The 20,951-nt window shown below is 45.2% G+C and overlaps 1 protein-coding gene across 1 annotated transcript in view; it reads right to left on the reverse strand.

Moving 5' to 3' along the window:
* LOC126283973 (glucose dehydrogenase [FAD, quinone]-like) overlaps positions 1–20,951 on the reverse strand; it is a 148,475-nt gene that overhangs the window by 59,497 nt on the left and 68,027 nt on the right. The window contains exon 2 of the mRNA XM_049982432.1: positions 18,145–18,455. Coding sequence (XP_049838389.1) covers positions 18,145–18,455 — 311 coding nt within the window. The remainder of the gene's footprint in view (positions 1–18,144; positions 18,456–20,951) is intronic.

The following is a 20,951-nucleotide window of genomic DNA, read 5'->3' on the forward strand; positions in this document are numbered from 1 at the left end:
AGCACAAAACATAAAGTAACCGCCTTCTATATGTGGTCCTACCGCAGAATGCTCAAGATTTCCTGGGTAGACATCAAAAGACGAGGGGCTCTACAGGGTGGAGGAAGGGAAATCTTTTCTCCTGAAGCTCATCAAACAACACATGGGTGAGCATTGAGTGCTGAGGCATGATGGCATCATCGAAAGATTTCACTGAAGGAACAGTAGAAGGCAGACTAGAGTACATCAACAGAAGTATGAAGGACACCAGATGCACCATCTATACTGCCCTCAAGAGGAAGACCGAAGACAGAAATGCATGACGAGCTGCTGCTGTCCAACCTGATGGTTAAAGACTGCGGGCAAGAAGAAGTGTTTTTAGATTTCGTCATTCGTAGTTGAGGATCCTATTACAGTATCATTCCTGGAACTCTCAGCATTTGGTGTATCATCTGAAAATATGTTCTCAACATAGTAAGGAGTAAATAAACTTCTCCAAAAAGTTTAGTACCAATCTTATGACTTGAATGGTTCGCGGTTTTCTTCCCCTATCAGAAACTATTTCTCAGTGCTGTTCTGACCCTAGGAAATCGCTATGTACAGCCATCTGTATAGTTGAGGTAAGAGTAAACCTGCCTTGAGGATGCCGTTCCGTAGCAAGTATAGTGTCTGTAATCGTGAACGTGACAAAGCGGCTTTGTATGCTGTCCAGTTTTTCAACATGACGCGCTTCATTTGTTATCGTGGCAGACGACGAAGCAATCGAAAACGATTGTCGATAAGCATGTCAGCGGTCGGAGAAACTATTTTATTTACACGTCAAGTTCCGTAGGACCAAACTGAGAAGCAGCACATGAAAAGTAATAACAGATAAAAGTAAAATGTCTATAAACCCGAAAAAAGTCAGTCCATAAGTTTAAGTAAACGCAATAAACAATACAACAAGAGTCAGCTTAATTTTTCAAGGAACTCCTCGACAGAATAGGAGGATTGAACCATGAGGAAACTCTTCAGTTTAGATTTGAAAGAGCGTGCATTACCGCTGAGATTTTTGACTTGGAGTGGGAGCTTATTGAAAATGGATGCAGCTGAACCAGAAATGACAGTATGGAATATATAGGCCAATGTCAAAATACCCAGACTCGTAAACAGGGGTCGACAAGAGGTTCTTCAACTTACACCCTTTATTGGCCGAACCTCCAGTATCTGGGCCAAATGTATCCTTTTAGAACGGGAAGAGTTACCCCAAAATATAATGCCATACGACATAAGCGAATGAAAATAAGCAAAGTAGACTAATTTTCGTGTCGAACGATCGTTCACTTCAGAAACCGTTCGAATAGTAAAAATGGCAGCATTAAGTCTTTGAACAAGATCCTGAACGTTGGCTTTCCACGAAAGTTTTCTATCTATCTGAACACACAGAAATTATAACCGTTCAGTTTCACTAATCATATGCCCATTCTGTGAAATTAAAACGTCAGGTTTTGTTGAATTGTGTGTTAGAAACTGTAAAAACTGAGCCTTACTGTGATTTAGCTTAGTTTATTTTCTACAGGCCATGAACTTTGGTCATGAATTGCACTATTAGAAGCCGAGCCAATGTTTCACACAACATCCCTTACTCCCAGGCTTCTGTCATCAGCAAACAGAAATATTTCAGAGTTACCCGTAGTACTAGAGGGCATGTCATTTATGTAAATAAGGAACAGGAGCGGCTCCAACACTCATCCACGGGACACTTCCCACTTGACAATACCCCACTCAGAGCCATTCTGAACATTGTGCATAATGACCTTTTGCTGTCTGTTGCTAAAGTAAGAGCTGAACCAATCCTGAGCTACTTCCCGTATTCCGTAATGGTCCAACTTCTTGAGCAACATTTTGTGATCAACACAATCTAACGCCTTAGTTCAGTCAAAAAATATGCCTAGCGTTCGAAATCTTTTGTTTAACCCGTCCAGCACCTCACAGAGAAAACAGAATATAGTATTTTGAGCTTCTAAAGCCGAACTGTACATTTGATAGCAAATCGTGTGATATAAAATGATCAGTTATCCTTACAAAAAATGGCTCAGATGGCTCTGAGCACTATGGGACAACATCTGAAGTCATCAGTCTCCTAGAACTTAGAACTACTTAAACCTGACTAACCTAAGCACATCCTGCCCGAGGCAGGATTCGAACCTGCGACCGTAGCCGTCGCGCGATTCCGGACTCAAGCGCCTAGAACCGCTCGGCCACTTAGGCCAGCAATTATCCTTACATATACAGCCTTTTCAATAACTTTAGCAGGCACTGATGGCATAGAAATTGGTCTAAGATTGTCTATATTATCCCTTCCACCCTTTTTAAAAAGCGGCTTTACTACTAAGTACTTTAAGCGTTCAGCTAACTGACCATTCCTGAAGGGAAAATTACAAATAATGCTAAATACAGGGCTAACATGTGCAGCACAGTACTTGAGTATTCTGCTAGGCACTCAGTCATAGCCTTCAGTACGATACGGGAGATGGCAGTACACCAGATCTAATGTCTGAAGTATCACGGAACAGTGGGGACATTCACTGCTGTCAGGTGACCGACGAAACCGCATGCCGCGGGCGTTGTGGGAATGGGAAGCACTGTCTTGGAATAAATGGACTCCGACTGTCTTTGTAAATGGACGTTGATGATGTGAAACTTCAAAAATAAAGCGAATCCTAAATAAATTGGTACACAGATATCGAAACTTTTCTGGGCACCAAAAGGAGAGAAAGAAAGAAAAAAAACTTTGTTTTACCGCACGTGATGTTACAGAAACCATAATAATATGGTGGTGACCGTTGTAAAAATCTTGTACTGGGTGGTTTGCACCGATGCAGTTGGTCTAACTTTCTCTCAGAGGGACAGAATACTGAAACAGACAACAGATCATCTCATGAAACAATCAGTCTCATAGTTTCGTTTGAGGGTGGAAAGTGTAGTCTCATTATAAGACTAGAGAATAGTTTAGGGAACATGGAGAAGGTCGTCCGCCATGAAAGGTGAACAAAACGAAGAGCATGTGCAAGTATGGGTCGAAGTGATCGTGCCAGCAGCTTTTCACTGCTACATTAGATACCTACGTGACGTCATTCACCCTGGACCTGTGTCGCAGCCCGAAAGAAAATTATTTGCTTAGTCTAATACGCGAAGTGTCTGTAGCCCAAATAAACTCCGTCACAATGATATTTGTCACTTACTATTTATATTTTCTCGAGTGCCAGATGACACAGAGCTGGTGATAATCCATCCCCGTTTGTCACGCCTGACACAATTGAGGGGCTTACAGGAGCTATTAGTTTCACTTCGTCCGTGTATTTGACGCTCGAGCTTCCACTATTTGTGCTATTTCAAAATGGCACACCTGAATAGGAGAGAGTATTGGTGTTTAACATCCCGTCAACGTCGAGGTCAGCGGAGACTGGATTAAAGATCGACCTAAAAGGAGGAAAGTGATTTGTTTAAGGAGCCATCAAGGTATTTGTCTCAAATGATTAAGAAAAATCGCTGCAATCGTTATACAAGGATTTAAACATTGTTTCTCCAAAATAGCAGCCCAAGCTCAGTTAGGGTCTGGATTAGCCACTGTGCGCAATTGCATTTCCTAAATGATGTTAACATGTGGCCACCGTGATTGAAAGTAAACACGGAGGTTGCTCTCTCCTGTTGAAAAACTACATTCGCCAGGCGGAATGCTGGTTTTACTTCCGCGCAGACCTGCTACCTACAGATTTTCTCTACTTTCACTGGGACAAGATGGCCACACTGCGCGAGCGGTCCTCCGAAAGAGCAGCAGGAGAATTCCTCTGGCGCTTTCTGCGGGCCTTTTCACTTTGACGTGGCCGTTCCTCGCGTGGATGACACGGCCGTAGAAATGAATGGTTCGCCTGCAGGCGGTGGGCAGATGGAAATTTCAGTCCACTGGGCGTCGGCTACGCTTTGTTTGTTGGAGCCTTGGATGGAGGCTCCCGACGGGAAGGTGAATGGACTGTGACTGTGCATGTCTGTTTGTGTGTATGAGAGAGAGAGAGAGAGACAGACAGACAGAGGGAGAGGCGGCCGTGGGGGGGGGGGGGGGGGGGGCAGGGAATAAAACATGAGAGAATTTCTCTGCCTAGTATAGAGACCACTTTCACATCAATGAAATATATTTCTTATCTCGGTACACACTGCGCAATTTGAAAACTTGATCTGCGGGATATTTTTCTTCGTATGGCTTCCTGAAGTAGTGTCGTGGTGTTTTCGTTCAAATAGATAAACCGGAATATGCTAATGTTTTGCATTCTTTATTTTGAAGGGTAAACCGTCAACGAAAATTTCTGCACAGTTCCTAATGATCAGTGAGTATGGTTCTTCGTATTTCAGCCCTTAAAAAACTAGTCAGAATTCAAACGCAGCCGCACATTTTTCGATCATCATATAGCTCAAGAAAGCTCCCCAACAGAAAAAAAAACAAGTTAAAATAGCGAGATAACGTCCATTATGCTGTTGCTGTGGGACATAGGATGATTATGTGATAAGCTGATGCAGTGAGAATGTCAAAGGAGAGTGGTCTGCTTCTTACATGGCGAAAAAGCTGATATACGTAGAAAAGTTTCATACAATATATAAAACGCATTTGTTGAATTCTGGCAACAGGAAACACTAAACGGCCGCCGGCCGAAGTGGCCGTGCGGTTCTAGGCGCTGCAGTCTGGAACCGCGCGACCGCTACGGTCGCAGGTTCGAATCCTGCCTCTGGCATGGATGTGTGTGATGTCCTTAGGTTAGTTAGGTTTAAGTAGTTCTAAGTTCTAGGGGACTAATGACCTCAGAAGTTGAGTCCCATAGTGCTCAGAGCCATTTTGAACTAAAAGGCATTCCTCCACAGTGTTTAGCAAGATGAAAGCGCACTGACTTTGTGACGCAATTTCTTTCTGTAAATGCGGCGTGATTGTGCTGCTTCGCGAGAGAAACTAAGCACCAGTTTCGAAAGTGGGCTCAGGGTAGTGTGCTACACCGAAAAGAGGTGAAGCGGATATAATCTGCTAGATTATAGCCAATGTTTACGGCGTTGAAAAAGGGATTCCTCTAGTTAGTCACGCAACATAATCTTCATCAGTTTCTCGGTAGATGTCAAAAAGAAATCCTACAATGCAAAAATCCTATTTGATCAGTGCAAAGCACTTCCACAAGAGTATTTTGACAACGGTAACTGAGAGATTTCATGTTCGAATTGTTGGAACAGCCACAATACTACGATATTTGGCCCTTCTGACCTCCACGTATCCAAATATCTAAAGAAATTTGCTATTGGAAATTTTTGAGTTCGGTGGATATGTTAGAGCAATTACAGGTACGTGGTAGCAGATCCAGAATCGCACGACACGAGTTGGAGCTACTCACTGGACAGAATCCCCTTTTGAAGTGAAAAGCGGCTGCATTTTTAATCTAACAAACCCACATGGCTGTTGCACGACCACTCTCCCAGTTAAATACAGCAACAGCCAGTGAACATTTGTACGTACCTTGGAAAGTTACGAATTCTTCTGTTGTTATCAATACAGGGAGAAGTAAAGGATTAACTCGTGAATTAATCAACAAGAATGGTGGCAAACATTTCCTGTCTTTCCAAGCAACTACACCGTCCGCCCAAAAAGTTCTGAGACTGATTTTATTTCTGGCGTATAAATTGACGTCATCGCAGTAAGTACCGTGACAGCTCGAACTAACAACTGTAACCGTAAAAAAGTGCATTCAACTAACCAGTTATAAGCACTCGGACATCTATTTTGTGGGAAGAAACCCACCACGAGTAACGAGACTTGATGATGCCAATACGAGCGTAGTATGAAATGGCAACGCGCAGACCGGGTCTCTGACCGAAGGGTGCGAATGCGACAGGCAAGAAAACAACATTTCATTGGAAGATTTTTCTGGAAGTTTCACATGGTTGCATGAACGTTCTGTGCGTTGTATTTGAGGGAGAACACCTGAAGCCTTAAAAAGCCTTCTTAATTTTTATCTGTTTTTTATTACATCGGTCTCGAAACTTTTTGGGCTGGCGGTGGTATATTGTAGTCTTTCCCGAGATGCCATTACATTCATCGATTGCTGAATTAGACATACCTACCCAAGGTATAATGGGAAAGACTTGACGAGACACAGCATAAGTTGAAGAGCCAACTTGACTCTTAACTCCGCAACAGCAGTACAGGATAAAGGGCGACTGGTCGAACTTCATCTACGGCTCACAAATCTCGACACATCTCGCCCAGTGCCATCACAAATGTGCTCAATAGGACTGCGATCAGATGAGCATGGGCAGATTGAAGGTGAGGGAATATATAGTGTGTGACAGAGAGGTAGCCCAAAGAGCGGCCTCATGTCCATGGGGTGTTACCAGATCAATCCGATAATGCGCTGAAAGTACAGGTCGTTAGTGGGGTGGGTTCGATGGACAAAGAAATGTTAATGTGCATCTACATGGATTGCAAATCACGTTTAAGTGCCTGGCAGAGGGTTCATCGAGTCAGTGTTGTTTGCTAGCAAGAGAAAATGGCAGATGCACTGTGGGCCGCAACTCACCTCATGTCAACGTAGGCCACATAAAATTACGTACACCACCTGTCTGCACAGTGGCCTGTTGGCGAACGCAATGCAGTGTTAATGACGCCATGAACGTCATCACTGGGAGTATTGGAGCCACCCCCATTTAATGATTGCCTGCTCGAGCTAATGTTGCTCCGCAACGCCATGAGATCTGTGGACGAAAGAGGCTGAGATAGTACTCCTCAAGAAGATCACAGCTCATAACAACTCTCGCTTGTATGGTGTTGGACAAGATCTACCAACAACTCATCTGAAATTACGGAAACCACCTAGGGTTGACTCAAAAATGGCTCTCAGCAGTATGGGACTTAACATCTGTGGTCATTAGTCCCCTGGAACTTAGAACTACGTAAACCTAACTAACCTAAGGACATCACACACATCCATGCCAGAGGCAGGATTCCAACCTGCGACCGTAGCGGTCACGCGGTTCCAGACTGAAGCGCCTAGAACCGCACGGCCACACCGGCCGGCCCAGGGTTGACTCACAAATTATCAGTTCTTTCGACGTGTCTTCAAAGTGGCGACAACGTTAAATGAACATCCAGCCGGTAACGCTCACCTGGTTTAAGATTCAGTAAAGAACGCTGAGGGCTCGCAACTACCGCAGCAAACCTGGTGAAAGCTGAGCTGCATTAGGGCGGTCAAGGGAAGTATGGTTAGTCCTTGCAAAAGTGGGCTTTCCATCTGCCTAATTACTGCGAGTGCGAGGAGAAAAAAAAAAAATGAACACATAGTTAACGAGGGCCAACTTCGAGGATTTGCCGGTCATCTAAAGACTCCTCACCAAGGGGCTCAGAGGGCCTGGACTGGTTGTCGCAATTGGACATTTTCATTTGGTTGTAGATTCTTCTGTTGATTTGTAAAATCATACGATAAATAAATAGAGACCAGTTACAGCAGTTGCGGCCAGGTTACCTCAGAAAAGAAAACAACAGCTTTGATATCCTTCCCACCCAACACAGTAATCACTAAAATCGCATCGCATGCTCCCTTTCGATGTATTTTTACCCTTACATTGAGCTGTGAGTATTGCAACTCACCATTCCAGGCGACTTCCCTGCATTACCTCCCAATGTCTGTCTAAAGGTGATATTCTTGACCCCTCTTCGAAGTGTTGTTGAAGCACATTTCGTGACCGCGTTGGCGCCTGACAGTTCGCCAGCTTGAGTCGTGAATTGATACCTCGGACATAAAATATGTTTGTGTGCAATGTGATGACTGTATGTGCATTCTTTTTTTTCTACATGCTTCACATCGTTAATATGAAAATGTAATGGTAAACAAGCCATGTATTACCGTAACTGTGTGCAGAAAATCGCTTAAAACAGTGCATGAGTTGGTCAACGTGTAGAACATCGAATATGGTTGACCTGCATGTGTAGGAGGTTGGTACGAAACACTCCTGAAGGTCCCAGCGGTCCCGCAACCTCACTCCTCTCTCATGTGACTGGGAAGTAACTACACAGAGGTGCAGCAGCTGAATATTTCCGCAGTCGTGTCCGGGACCTAGTTCCCACGTCGCTGTATATTTTTCTGCAAGACTAACATTTGCTTCTCTTCCTAGGAGTGTTACTCAAGAGTTTCAAGACAGGAATTTTCTCGTCGTTCCATGTCTTTCCTGAGCGTGCCGAGAGCAAGCCACGAACGAAAGTTGCAAAAAATATGAGGAGATTACAAGCGTTGTAGCCGCTCGTCACGATTATGTGTTCCTTGGTGCTCGACAACGTGGTGTCGTTTGTCCCTTGATCTCCACTCTGAATTGATACGCGTTTAAGTGAAGGAGATACTAGCAACATTTTGTGGAGAACGAACGATGCCTTATCCGAGCCAGTAGCTTCTTGATAGGCGGGGTGTGGATGCCTTCCGCGCTACTATACGTGAAGTTCATCCAAGTGAAGACTGAACCGGTCTGTGATGTTGTGGCGTCGTATTTCTGGGAAGCTTGATAAAGATAATGAAAGCATAGATGGACGCTGGAGGAAGAAAATGCCCTCAATGAAAGATACGACGTCACAAAGAATTTCGATCGGTTCTCCAGGGTACACACTTGAAATGCACAACAACTTCTCCCACGAACTGGACCCCTCCCACCCCCAACACACACGTATGGAGAGACTGGACAGCAGCATTTTGTGGACGAAGTCATCGGCATGGAGAACGCAAAGTAGCAGGGTCGCTGCCAATGGATTCTGCTTTAAGGTGACAACTTACGATTTTGCAATTCACAGAACGGCTGAAAATGATTTTTTTTGTCAGCGACAATGATTGTTAGAGAGTAAATGTACAGGGAAATTTACGAAATTAAGACTTAAATTACTGGTTGTGAAACTATTGCAGGAGGCCTGTTCAGCTATCTTCCAAACTTTGGCTGGTCGGTTTAGTAAGGCCCTAGAGTGTAATTATTGCTGATAAACAAGTATACCAGTTCATAAATCATCGTTTATGTTCACTGGAAGGTAATTAATGTCCGTTAAGGAGACGAGCAGATATTGAACTTATCTCCATACGATGTTACCCTTTCCTGAGGTTCGTTTGATTCGTCTGCTGCAGTCTGTGAAAGTGGCCGTCTGTTTCCTGTTATGAGGACCACATCTATGCAACAAAAATTCCATTAATGCCATAACACTGTAGTTTGACAAGTAGAATTTCAGGATCCACGTAATTAAAGGTGCTGGCAACATCACAGATTACCTGTATAAACAGGCTACTCTTGGGTTGCTTTCTGTGTGGGAAATCCTCGACGAAAGTGAAACTAAGAGGCCATGAAGAAATTCTCAGAAATTGAGACAGTATTCTGCCGCCGATTTTCTCAAAAACTTCATAAAACACTGCGATGTGTTAAACAGCTTTGTATTTAGAGGCGCTTCGTTTTTTCCACTTTTATAGGCGAGTGTTAGCACAGCAACTTTAAGCCTGCCAGGAGATACGGCCCGAGTCACTGACTGACCACAGTCAAGCAGCACCAGATAACTAACTGTTGGCGGCTACGGGGAGTGAAACGCTCCTTTCGCCCGTGCCTCGGATCTTCCGCGTGTCGCGTAAATCATAGTCCCGGCCGCGGCCAGAATGCACGCACTTCTGGCGTTGTGCAGAGCGCGAGACAATCTCCACGACTACTTTCAGGAAAGAACGCTAGGTTCGACTACTGGAATGAAATATCTTGACCGCTAACAGTTCTAGGTACCGCCTCCTAATTTCTACTGTCGCTAATAATCACAGCAACAAACAGGAATGCAGTTCAAAGTCAGTAGGGGGAGATGCACATAAAGCAACACTTGTAACTTAGTACGAAAACCTGATGGGCGTGAATTAACCCTAGCTAAGTGCGCCACTTCCATCCAACATGGCCTTCAGCCAGCTAATGTCTGCTTGCTTCGCTCTGAGGTCACCCTTTTTACTGAAAACGCCTACGCTTACTAATAGTTGCCGAGAACACGAAATTACTAAAACAGAAATCTAGATTTCGGATTGTCTCTATCTTCGGTACGGCATTGAGTAACTTCGTTCACCCCTCAAAATCACCAGTTGAAGCCTTCCGGAACACACTACTAAAACGTTACAGCTGTTAACCAGAAATATGGAAACACCGCGGGAAATGCATGCGTGAAGGTAAATGCAGTTGCTAGAGAAGCCTGCAGGTTACTCTGCGGTGTTTCACCACGAACAGCGCCTGTGCAACATCCTCAACACCTTGGAAGTACCGGACGCCGTCACAACAGCGCCCTGCGTTGCTGCGTTGTTTTATGCCGGCGCTCAGTGCATTCGAACGGGGGAAGGTTGCTGACGCTCGTATGGTCGATGCTTCCGTAACCAAGGCAGCCGAAGTGTCCGGTGTTCCGAGAGGCAAGATTTATGCCGCATACGAGGAAAACAGAAAAGCATCTATTCGCGAATCCTATCAGCACCAAAAGAACGTGAAGAGAGCTCGATAATATGGCAATTGCAGGGCTAGCTGCAATTCCAAAACCATTCAAACGCCCGTAACAGAAAAATGTCGTGCCGAAGCCATAAAAGCTGGACTGTGGAACAATGGAAGAACGTAATTAGGTCGGACAGGTTTTGTTTCACACTATTTCCAACTTCTAGCCGCGTTCTCATTTCAAGAATGCATCACGACAAAAGTCCAGTGACAATTTCCTCAGCCATATGTTGGCATTCCATGAGCCACATCGTTACACTGCAAGATTGCATTACTGCCAAGGACTACGTGACACTTTTGGTGAGCACCAGTGGTCTAGGGTCAGCCGGCACGGTAGCTCAGCGTGTTCGGTCAGAGGGTTAGCTCCCTCTCTAATAAAAAAAAAAAACTGAGTTAATCGATCAACAACGAACTTAAACGGATGTCTTACGACGTCCGCCCCGAGCAGATGCAACGAACAAAATCGAACAAAATGAGTAAAAAAAAAAAAAGGGTAGCGTCTTTAATTCATAATCAAAACGTCTTCGATCCCGGGTTCGAATCTCGTCGCTGCTTAAATTTTGATTAATAATCAGCATTGACTGCCGAAGACTTCCGGCCTAAGAAGTCACCCTTATTCTGCCAACGGCCATGTCAAAGAGAGCGGAGGAACGAACACGTGTTCATGGCATACTGCTGTCCTAGGTGTGGGAAACAGCCCCTGAAGGCGGCAGAATCAGCAGTGATCAACGACATGAGGATGCAAAAGGCAACGGAAACCACTGCATTAAAGACACGTAACGTGTACCCACGGGACATGTGGCCTGTAATTGAAGAAATGTCGTGATGATCTATCCATTGGAATAGTCCCCCACTGGGATCTCCTGGAGGGGACTGCCAAGGAGGAGGTTACCACGAGTAAAACATTGAATAATCAACGAAAGGATAACGTTCTACGAGCTGGGGCGTGGATTGTCAAAAGCTTTAACGTGGTTGGGAAACTAGAAAATCTGAAAAGGGAAACGCAAAGGCTCAACGTAGATATAGTAAGGGTCAGTGAAGCGGAGTGGAAAGAAAAGGATTTCTGATCAGATGAATATAGGGCAATATCAACGGCAGCAGAAAATGGTATAATGAAAGTATGATTCGTTATGAAAAGGAAGTTGGGGCAGAGAGTGTGTTATTGTGAAAAGAAGATTTGACAGGGTTGTTCTTATCAGAATCAACAGCAAACCAACACTGACAACGATAGTTCAGGTATACATGCCGACGCCGCAAACTGAATATGAAGAGACAGAGGAAGTGTATGAGGATTTTGAGAGGGTAATACAGTATGTAAAGGGGAATGAATATCTAATAATTATGGGAGCTGGAATACAGTTGTAGGGAAAGAAGTAGAAGAAAAGGCTGCAGGAGAATATGGCCTTAGGACTAGAAATGAGAGAGGAGGAAGACCAGATGAATTCTGTAACAAGTTTCAGCACTGAAAAGTAAAAGCTCTTACGGAATTGATGGCATTTCCAGCAAGATGCTTAAAGCTTGTTCCCCACAGATAAGTAGGATTCTCAGCCACGTATGTAGTACCTCTTTGGAGCAGGGTGTTTTCCCCGATAGACTGAAATATGCCATTGTAAAACCATTGCATAAAAAGGGGGATATCGCCCAATCTCTCTTCTGACAGCTCTATCAAAAATTTTTGAGAAAGTAATGTATTCAAGAGTAGCCTCCCATATATGTAAAAATAAAATACTAACAAAATGTCAGTTTGGTTTTCAGAAAGGCTTTTCAACAGAAAATGCTATATACGCTTTCACTGATCAAATATTAAATGCTCTGAATAACCGGACATCACCCATTGGTATTTCTTGTGATCTCTCAAAGGCCTTTGACTGTGTAAATCATGGAATTCTTTTAGATAAGCTAAATCATTATGGTTTGAGGGGGGCAGTGCACAAATGGTTTAATTCATACTTAACTGGAAGAATGCAGAAAGTTGAAATAAGTGGTTCATGTAATGTTAATACAACAGCTGATTCCTCAAACTGGGGGGCTATCAAGCACGGGGTCCCACAGGGTTCGGTCTTAGGTCCTTTACTGTTCTTGATATACATTAATGACTTACCATTCCGTATTGATGAAGATGCAAAGTTAGTTCTTTTTGCTGATGATACAAGTATAGTAATAACATCCAAAAACCAAGAACTAAGTGATGTAATTGTAAATGATGTTTTTCACAAAATTATTAAGTGGTTCTCAGCAAACGGACTCTCTTTAAATTTTGATAAAACACAGTATATACAGTTCCGTACAGTAAATGGTCCAACTCCAGTAATAAATATAGACTTTGAACAAAAGTCTGTAGCTAAGGTAGAATTTTCAAAATTTTTAGGTGTGTCCATTGATGAGAGGTTAAACTGGAAGCAACACATTGATGGTCTGCTGAAACGTCTGAGTTCGGCTACGTATGCTATTAGGGTTATTGCAAATTTTGGTGATAAGAATCTCAGTAAATTAGCTTACTATGCCTACTTTCATTCACTGCTTTCGTATGGCGTTATGTTCTGGGGTAATTCATCGTTGAGTAGAAAAGTATTGATTGCTCAAAAACGTGTAATCAGAATAATTGCTGGAGCCCACCCACGGTCATCCTGCGGACATCTATTTAAGGATCTAGGGATCCTCACAGTATATATATTCACTTATGAAATTTGTTGTTAATAACCCAGCCCAGTTCAAAAGTAATAACAGTGTGCATAGCTATAACACCAGGAGAAAGGATGATCTTCACTATGCAGGGTTAAATCTGACTTTGGCACAGAAAGGGGTAAATTATGCTGCCACAAAAGTCTTTGGGCACCTACCAAACAGCATCAAAAGCCTGACAGATAGTCAACCAACATTTAAAAATAAATTAAAAGAATTTCTAGATGACAACTCCTTCTACTCATTGGATGAATTCTTAGATATAAATTAAGGGAGGTAAAAAAACTAACTTAAGCATTAGTGTCATGCAAGATTTTGTGTAATGTAATATCTTGTACAGACATCTTTCATTAACCTGACACGTTCCACATCATTACGAAGTGTCGTATTCATGATCTATGGAACAAGTATTAATCTAATCTAATCTAGTAATAGCGAATACCCTGTTCAAGAATCACAAGAGGAGGAGGTATACTTGGAAAAGGCCGGGTGATACGGGAATATTTGAGTTAGATTACATCTTGGTCAGACAGAGATTGCAAAATCAGATACTGGATTGTAAGGCATACCCAGGAGCAGATATAGACTCAGATCACAATATAGTAGTGATTAAGAGTAGGCTGAAGTTTAAGATATTAGTCAGGAAGAATCAGTACGGAAAGAAATAGGATACGGAAGTACTAACGAATGACGAGATACGGATGAAGTTCTCTAAGGTTAAAGATAATGCAATAAGGAAACGCTCAGTAGGCAGTGCAGATGAAAAGGAATGGACATCTCTAAAAGGGCTATCACAGAAGTTGGGAAAGAAAACGTAGGTACAAAGAAACCATGCCTAAGACAAGAAATACTTCAATTGATCGATGAAAGGAGGAAGTACAAAAACGTTCAGGGAAACTCAGGAATACAGAAAAGTCGCTGAGGAGTGAAATACGTGCAGGGAAGGTAAGACGAATTCGCTGCAGGAAAAATGTGAAGACATCGAAAAAGAAATGATTGTCGGAAGGACAGATTCGGCATACAGGAAAGTGAAAACAACCTTCGGTGTCATTAAAAGCAAGGGTGATAACATTAAGAGAGCAACGGAAATTCCACTGTTACGAAAGACGAAAGTAATTAGTAGCAGAAATGAGAACAGCGAGAAACTTAACATCAGGACTGATGGTCACGAAATAGAGGAAGTTAAAGAATCCTGCTACGTAGGCAGCAAAATAAGCAATAACGGACAGGGCAAGGAGGACATCAAAAGCAGACCAGCACTGGCAAAAAGGGCGTTCCTGGCCAACAGAAGTCTACTATTAGTAGTATCAAATATCGGCCTTAGTTTGAGGAAGAAATTTCTGTGAATGTGAAACATGGACTGTAGGGAAAACCGGCACGAGAATTGAAGCATTTGCGATGTGGTGCTATAGACGAATGTTGAAAAGTAGGTGGACTGATAAGGATTGAGGACGTTCTACGCAGAATCGGAGAGGAAACGAACATGCGGAAAACACTTAAAGGGAGAAGGGGCAGGATGATAGGACATGTGTTAAGACATGAGGGAATGACTTCGATGGTACTAGAGGGAGATGTAGAGGACGAAAACTGTACTGGAATACATCCAGCAAATAATTTAGGACGTAGGCTGCAAGTGACAAAAAAGAAAAACAATCCATCCCAACGTACTACGTTAGTTGCCCGAGGATGATGCTGTATTGGAAGACGACAGGGCCGTGTTTACTCAGTTCATATCGTGCGGGACTGGTTTTCTAAGCACGAGGATGAACGGTTACATCTTCGCTGGTCAGCACAGTCACCAGATCTCAGTATTATTTAGCCCTTATGGTCCACTTTGTAGACAAGGGTACGTGATAGCAATCCACGTCCATCGTTTTTACCTGGGTATGCCACTATTTTGCAGGAAGAATGGAATAAGATTCACTTTGAAGCCATACAAGAACTGTATTTATCGATCCCAAGGCAACTAGAAGCTGTTTTGAATACCAGCGGTTTCGCTACACCGTACTGGGCGTGGTAATGTGTTGTATGTTTTTGTCCAACCTGTACGACCGCACCAGAGGCCGCATGATCTCTAGAACCCACGGGAGCTGCTCGCTGAGTTCTCGATTTCGCGAGCTCCAGACCGCACCACGAAATTGTTTAACAATTAGTGCTTACAGACAGTCGGACTGAAGAGCAGAATGCTGGCATTTCTATTAGGCGTTTTCTAAGCGCTCTAATGACTCTTCCGTAAGGTACTGCTTCCTTCCGTGACTCTGTAGTTTCTCCCCAACTTCGGAAGATATTGGCCGTCGCGAGGGAATTACTCGGTTTGGAGCAGGTCTCGTGTGCTCCGACGACTATCTCCACGGTGAGAAAAAAAACTGGTTAACTCTTTTAGAAGCTTTCAATTTACGCAAGGTTGTAACGGTGTGTATGGCATACATGAAATGACTGCATTTACAAATGAATGGCACAACCAGTTCTGAGGTACCAGGTATTGACCCATGCTGAAAGACGCATATTAGTAAGTGTTGTAGTCTCCTCATGCGGCAATGCAGGGACTGACTTTCGCATCCATCCGATGGTACAGATAGCGGATAGTGTGCTGGAATATGATGTCCCACGCCTGCTGAATCTCTCCACGTAGTTCTTTAAGAGTTGTTGGTTGACGAGTCGCATCTTGCCGTGTCATATCTCTCACTCGCTCTGTTGGAGACAGGTCCGGATACTGTGCTGGCCAGGGAAGCTGCTGCGCGCCTTGCAGAGCACGTTCAGTTTCACGGGCAGTGTGTGCGCGAGCACTGTCCTGTTGGAACAACACGTCACCTTCCTGCTGCAAGAAAGGCAAAAGAACAGATCTAACAGTATTCTTCACATACCAAACGCTGGTTAGCGTCGTCTTCAGAAACAATAAAGATGAAGAAGAGTTGTAACTCATCGCGCCGAGACCATTAGGCCTGCGGTATGACGAATGTATGTTGGAGGAAAGCAGTCCACGAATCAGCGCTCACCATCTCTACATCGTACGCGCAACCGACCGTTAGTTGTGCGCGGGCAGAATCTGTTTCTATGGCAGAAGACCGCGGCTCGCCGTACGACCTTCCAAACGATGGTCTAACGGCAGCAGCCGAGCCGTGCACGTCGGTGCTGTGGCCTGAGTGCGAGACAGAGCCGAGGTGTGCGTGTCCGTAACCTCCCTGTTAATGACCTGTTCGCAACAGTTGGCGTTCACACGTCACGAGCCCTCTTTGCTGTGCTGTGCTTGCTGTACGATCTGCCACTACTGCCCTCGGAATGCGACGGTCCTGGCGTGCGTGTCTGGCGTGTGGACGACCAGAAACTCATCTGCGGATGTGGAAAGCTCACGTGGCCACTGATACCAGCATCGTAGTACCTCCAACTTGTGAGGCAGTCCTCTGATAGGACCATCTGCCACTCGGAAGGCCATCATTCGCAGCAATTCAACTTTAAGAAATGGCTGAGTTGGCTGCAGGAAGCACAAATGCGTCTCCGTGCCATGCTTGCCTGCACGCCTCACACTTCTGCACCAAAATGAGTCTTTGGGCTGTGATCATTCCTTGTTAAAGGGCAGACAGAAACGGCGCTCTGGTAATTATGCTACTACGGTATCTGTTGGTGCACGACGTTGAAACAAATATCAGACAACTGCAATCCCTGAGGTGGGTATGCCGTCATCAGATGAAAATCAACGTCTTCTTTCCAGTTGCACTAATTTTTCTTCCGGCAATATACAGGGTGTTACAGAAAGGTACGGCCAAACTTTCATGAAACATTCCTCACACACAAAGAAAGAAAATATGTTACGTGGACATGTGTCCGGAATCGCTTACTTTCCATGTTAGAGCTCACTTTGTTACTTCTCTTCAAATCACATTAATCATGGAATGGAAACACACAGCAACAGAACGTACCAGCGTGACTTCAAACACTTTCTTACAGGAAATGTTCAAAATGTCCTCCGTTAGCGAGGATACGTGCATCCACCCTCCGTCGCATGGAATCCCTGATGCGCTGATGCAGCCCTGGAGAATGGCGTATTGTATCACAGCCGTCCACAATACGAGCACGAAGAGCCTCTACATTTGGTACCGGGGTTGAGTAGACAAGAGCTTCCAAATGCCCCCATAAATGAAAGTCAAGAGGGTTGAGGTCAGAAGAGCGTGGAGGCCACGGAATTGGTCCGCCTCTACCAGTCCATCGGTCACCGAATCTGTTGTTGAGAAGCTGCGAACTCGTCGACTGAAATGTGCAGGAGCTCCATCGCGCATGAACCACATGTTGTGTCGTACACATGTTCTAGCAGCACAGGTAGAGTATCCCGAATGAAATCATGATAATGTGCTCCATTGAGCATAGGTGGAAGAACATGGGGCCCAGTCGAGACACCACCAACAATGCCTGCCCAAACGTTCACAGAAAATCTGTGTCGATGATGTGATTGCACAATTGAGTGCGGGTTCTCGTCAGCCCACACATGTTGACTGTGAAAATTTACAGTTTGATCACGTTGGAATGAAGCCTCATTCGTAAAGAGAACATTTGCACTGAAATGAGGATTGACACATTGTCGGATGAACCATTCGTAGAAGTCGCATGTCAACACAAGCACAGAAGTCAACATTACCTTCCTTCAATTTGGCCAACTGGCGGTGAATCGAGGAAGTACAGCACATACTGACGAAACTAAAGTGACCTCTAACATGGAGATTAAGCGTTTCCGGACACATGTCCACATACCATTTTTTCTTTATTTGTGTGTGAGGAATGTTTCCTGAAAGTTTGGCCGTACCTTTTTGTAACAGCCTGTATTTAGGGTGATCAGCTACAGAGCAGCCCGTTGCGTGCACGCTGCAGAAAACCTCTTTCCCGGGCGGGCACAATGTCCATCGCAAAGAGCACACAGGCGCTGTAGACACGAAGTGCTGCCCAGCGGCGCGCTACCTGCAGCAGGTTGGCGGCGATGGGGATGTCCATGACGAAGTTCTCCTGGCGGCCCGCCTCCACCAGCAGCACGGACCAGTGCGGCACTTCGGACAGCCGCGCGGCCACCGCGCAGCCGGCCGTCCCCGCGCCCACCACCACGAAGTCGTACTCGTCCAGCAGCTGCGCGTCGGGCACGTCGCGCGGCTCCGAGTTCCAGTGGCGCGTGCCCTGTTGGAGCGTGCGCAGCGCCGCCTCCAGGATGCTCGGCTCCTGCCCCTGGGCGGCCGCCGCGGCCACCACCGCTGCTGCCACGAGCGCTGCTACCAGCCCTGCACCGGGACAGAGACACCGTCTCAGAAGCTGCTCAGTGCCTGACAGATACGAGGGGCCTTCAAGTAGTAATGCAACTCGTATTTTCCCCGGCCAGTTTAGTTTGAAAAGAATGCGGATTTTGCTGTGGAACAATGCGGAATATGAAACTTTCTGGCAGATTAAAACTGTGTGCCGGACCGAGACTCGAACTCGGGACCTTTGCCTGACGCGGGCAAGAGCTCTACCACAGTTTTAATCTGCCAGGAAGTTTCATATCAGCGCACACTCCGCTGCAGAGGGAATGTGGAATTTGTCCGCTTCAGCCCCTATAGTTTCAAGAAGTACCGATAAGTGACGGCGCTATACGTAACCTTAAAAATGGCGCCATTAACAGAGCTGCGATCCAAGCAGAGAGCTTCTTTTGGCGGAAAACCAGAGGATCGCAGATACTCATAGGCGCTTGCAGAATGTATGTGAAGACCTAGTGGTGAACAAAAGCACGGAGAGTCGTTGGGAGAGGCGCCTGCTGTCATCGCATCAACGTCGCGCAAAGCTGTTGGATCTCCAGCGTGCCGGCTGGACGCCCAAAGCTGTGACGCCTGCAGTGTTGCAGTGTGCGGACACCTCATTCGAGGTAATCCACGGATCACAAACACCTCGCTGCTCGTCTGGAAGTCTCTGTAGGTAGTGCCGACACACTGTTCCACCAACTGGTACTCAACGGTGCCTGGCCACTGGGCCTCGCCGCCCAGCAGGACACCGTAAGGGGCAGCGAAGTACCATCTGTGCAGAATTAGCAATTAAGGGCTCAGTCTGCAGGAAGCAGTGCATGGATGATGGGGAGGTTACTGATGGAAACGAAATTGGCTTCGACGTCGACCAGTGGAGTGCTACCATGCGGGCGTACAGAGCCTCACAGTAAGGTGGCGTAAGGCTGTCGCATTGAACGGAGATTACGTTGAAAAATAGGGTTTTGCAGCCAAAAGAGAGGCAAATATTGTGGTGTATTGGAATCGTCAATAAAACGAACCTGCTTTCAGAAAAACATGTGTTGCATTACTTATTGAGTGCCCCTCATAGTAAGAGTTGTTGTCGCATGTGGGGCGTCATAATAAGATGGTAAGGTTAAAACTCCAGCTTTAGACGGTCCAGCCATTGCCTTAATTTTCTTCGAGAACGTAGCAATTGGTAGCACGTTAGTACAAGTAATAACTTTTTATTTACGTATTAAAACTGCAACCTCAAGTTACTCAAGCTGTCCTCTACCTGATGACTTTTGTTACACACAACTTTTTCGCATGTAATAAGAGGGCTTTCGTTTGTTGTATTTTTTTACACCTTCGATAAATCCCGAAGTCTGGTGAAGCTTTACGTAGGTGAGTTTCACAGTGACTTGAGTATGCTTGTCTATCGCGTCACGCCGCTCTTCTCCGATCTAAGCGCAAAACGGTTCAAATGGCTCTGAGCACTATGGGACTTAACTTCTGACGTCATTAGTCGCCTACAACTTAGAACTACTTAAACCTAACCAACCTAAGGACATCACACACATCCGTGCCCGAGGCAGGATTCGAACCTGCGACCGTAGCGGTCACGCGGTTGCAGACTGAAGCGCCTAGAACCGCTCGGTCATACTGTCCAGCTCTAAGCGCAAAGTGAGCACATGAATATGCCTACAAAATAGTGTCTCCCGCCAACTGTCAAGTCGTGCTGAGGGGTTTTGCCTCATGTCATGCGGCCCACATGACAACTGTCATTGGCTTCGTTCACGTTTCTCGGCCGCACCCTGCAAGGGCAATGAAGGTGCTCCTGCAGTGTTTTCGATGGCCAGTGTTTGATGAACCACCATACAGCCCTGACTTCGGTCCCCCTGATGTTCGTATGTGCTCACATGAACAGCGGCCGTGAGGGAAGCACAGACAACATACGGAATTGGCAGAAATCGTGGGCAGCTGCCTTCTATGACGAGGGTATAGGAAAGTTGGTACGACACTAAGACAGATGTCTAAGTCGGATCAGCGACTATGTAGAGAAATAGTTACGAGGTGTAGCTAAACGCTGCAAATAAACCATTTTTGATTTTCACTTTGGTTTCCATTTCGCTGTTGTTTTCTATCGGAGGCAGAAAAACATTAGCCCTCGAATGTCATTGCCTTCCTCGGACCTATCAGCTGACTGAGCTAATGTGACATTTCTCGTCACGCCGCACGCAGACCCGTTTGCTTAAGCACACATGACAAGATATGATAATCCTCTTGCGGTGTTACGCCTCGCCTGGCCACCGCTTTCACTGACAACTGCCATCCCGTGGTGATGGTCATTCAACACTAAATAATCTAAGCTAATCTGGGGCTGTAGATGAACGGGAAGGGCAATATCACAATCAAAACGGTAGTGAGATCTCAAATTCGATTCCATAATTGCGATATTCTGAAGAATCAGTTAAAAGAAATTATCAAAAAAATTCAGTCAATGAACTCCCCATAACATTTAGTTGAGCAATACAGAGAGAT

Source organism: Schistocerca gregaria, chromosome 8 (genome assembly GCF_023897955.1).
Source record: "Schistocerca gregaria isolate iqSchGreg1 chromosome 8, iqSchGreg1.2, whole genome shotgun sequence".
Lineage (NCBI taxonomy): Eukaryota > Metazoa > Arthropoda > Insecta > Orthoptera > Acrididae > Schistocerca > Schistocerca gregaria.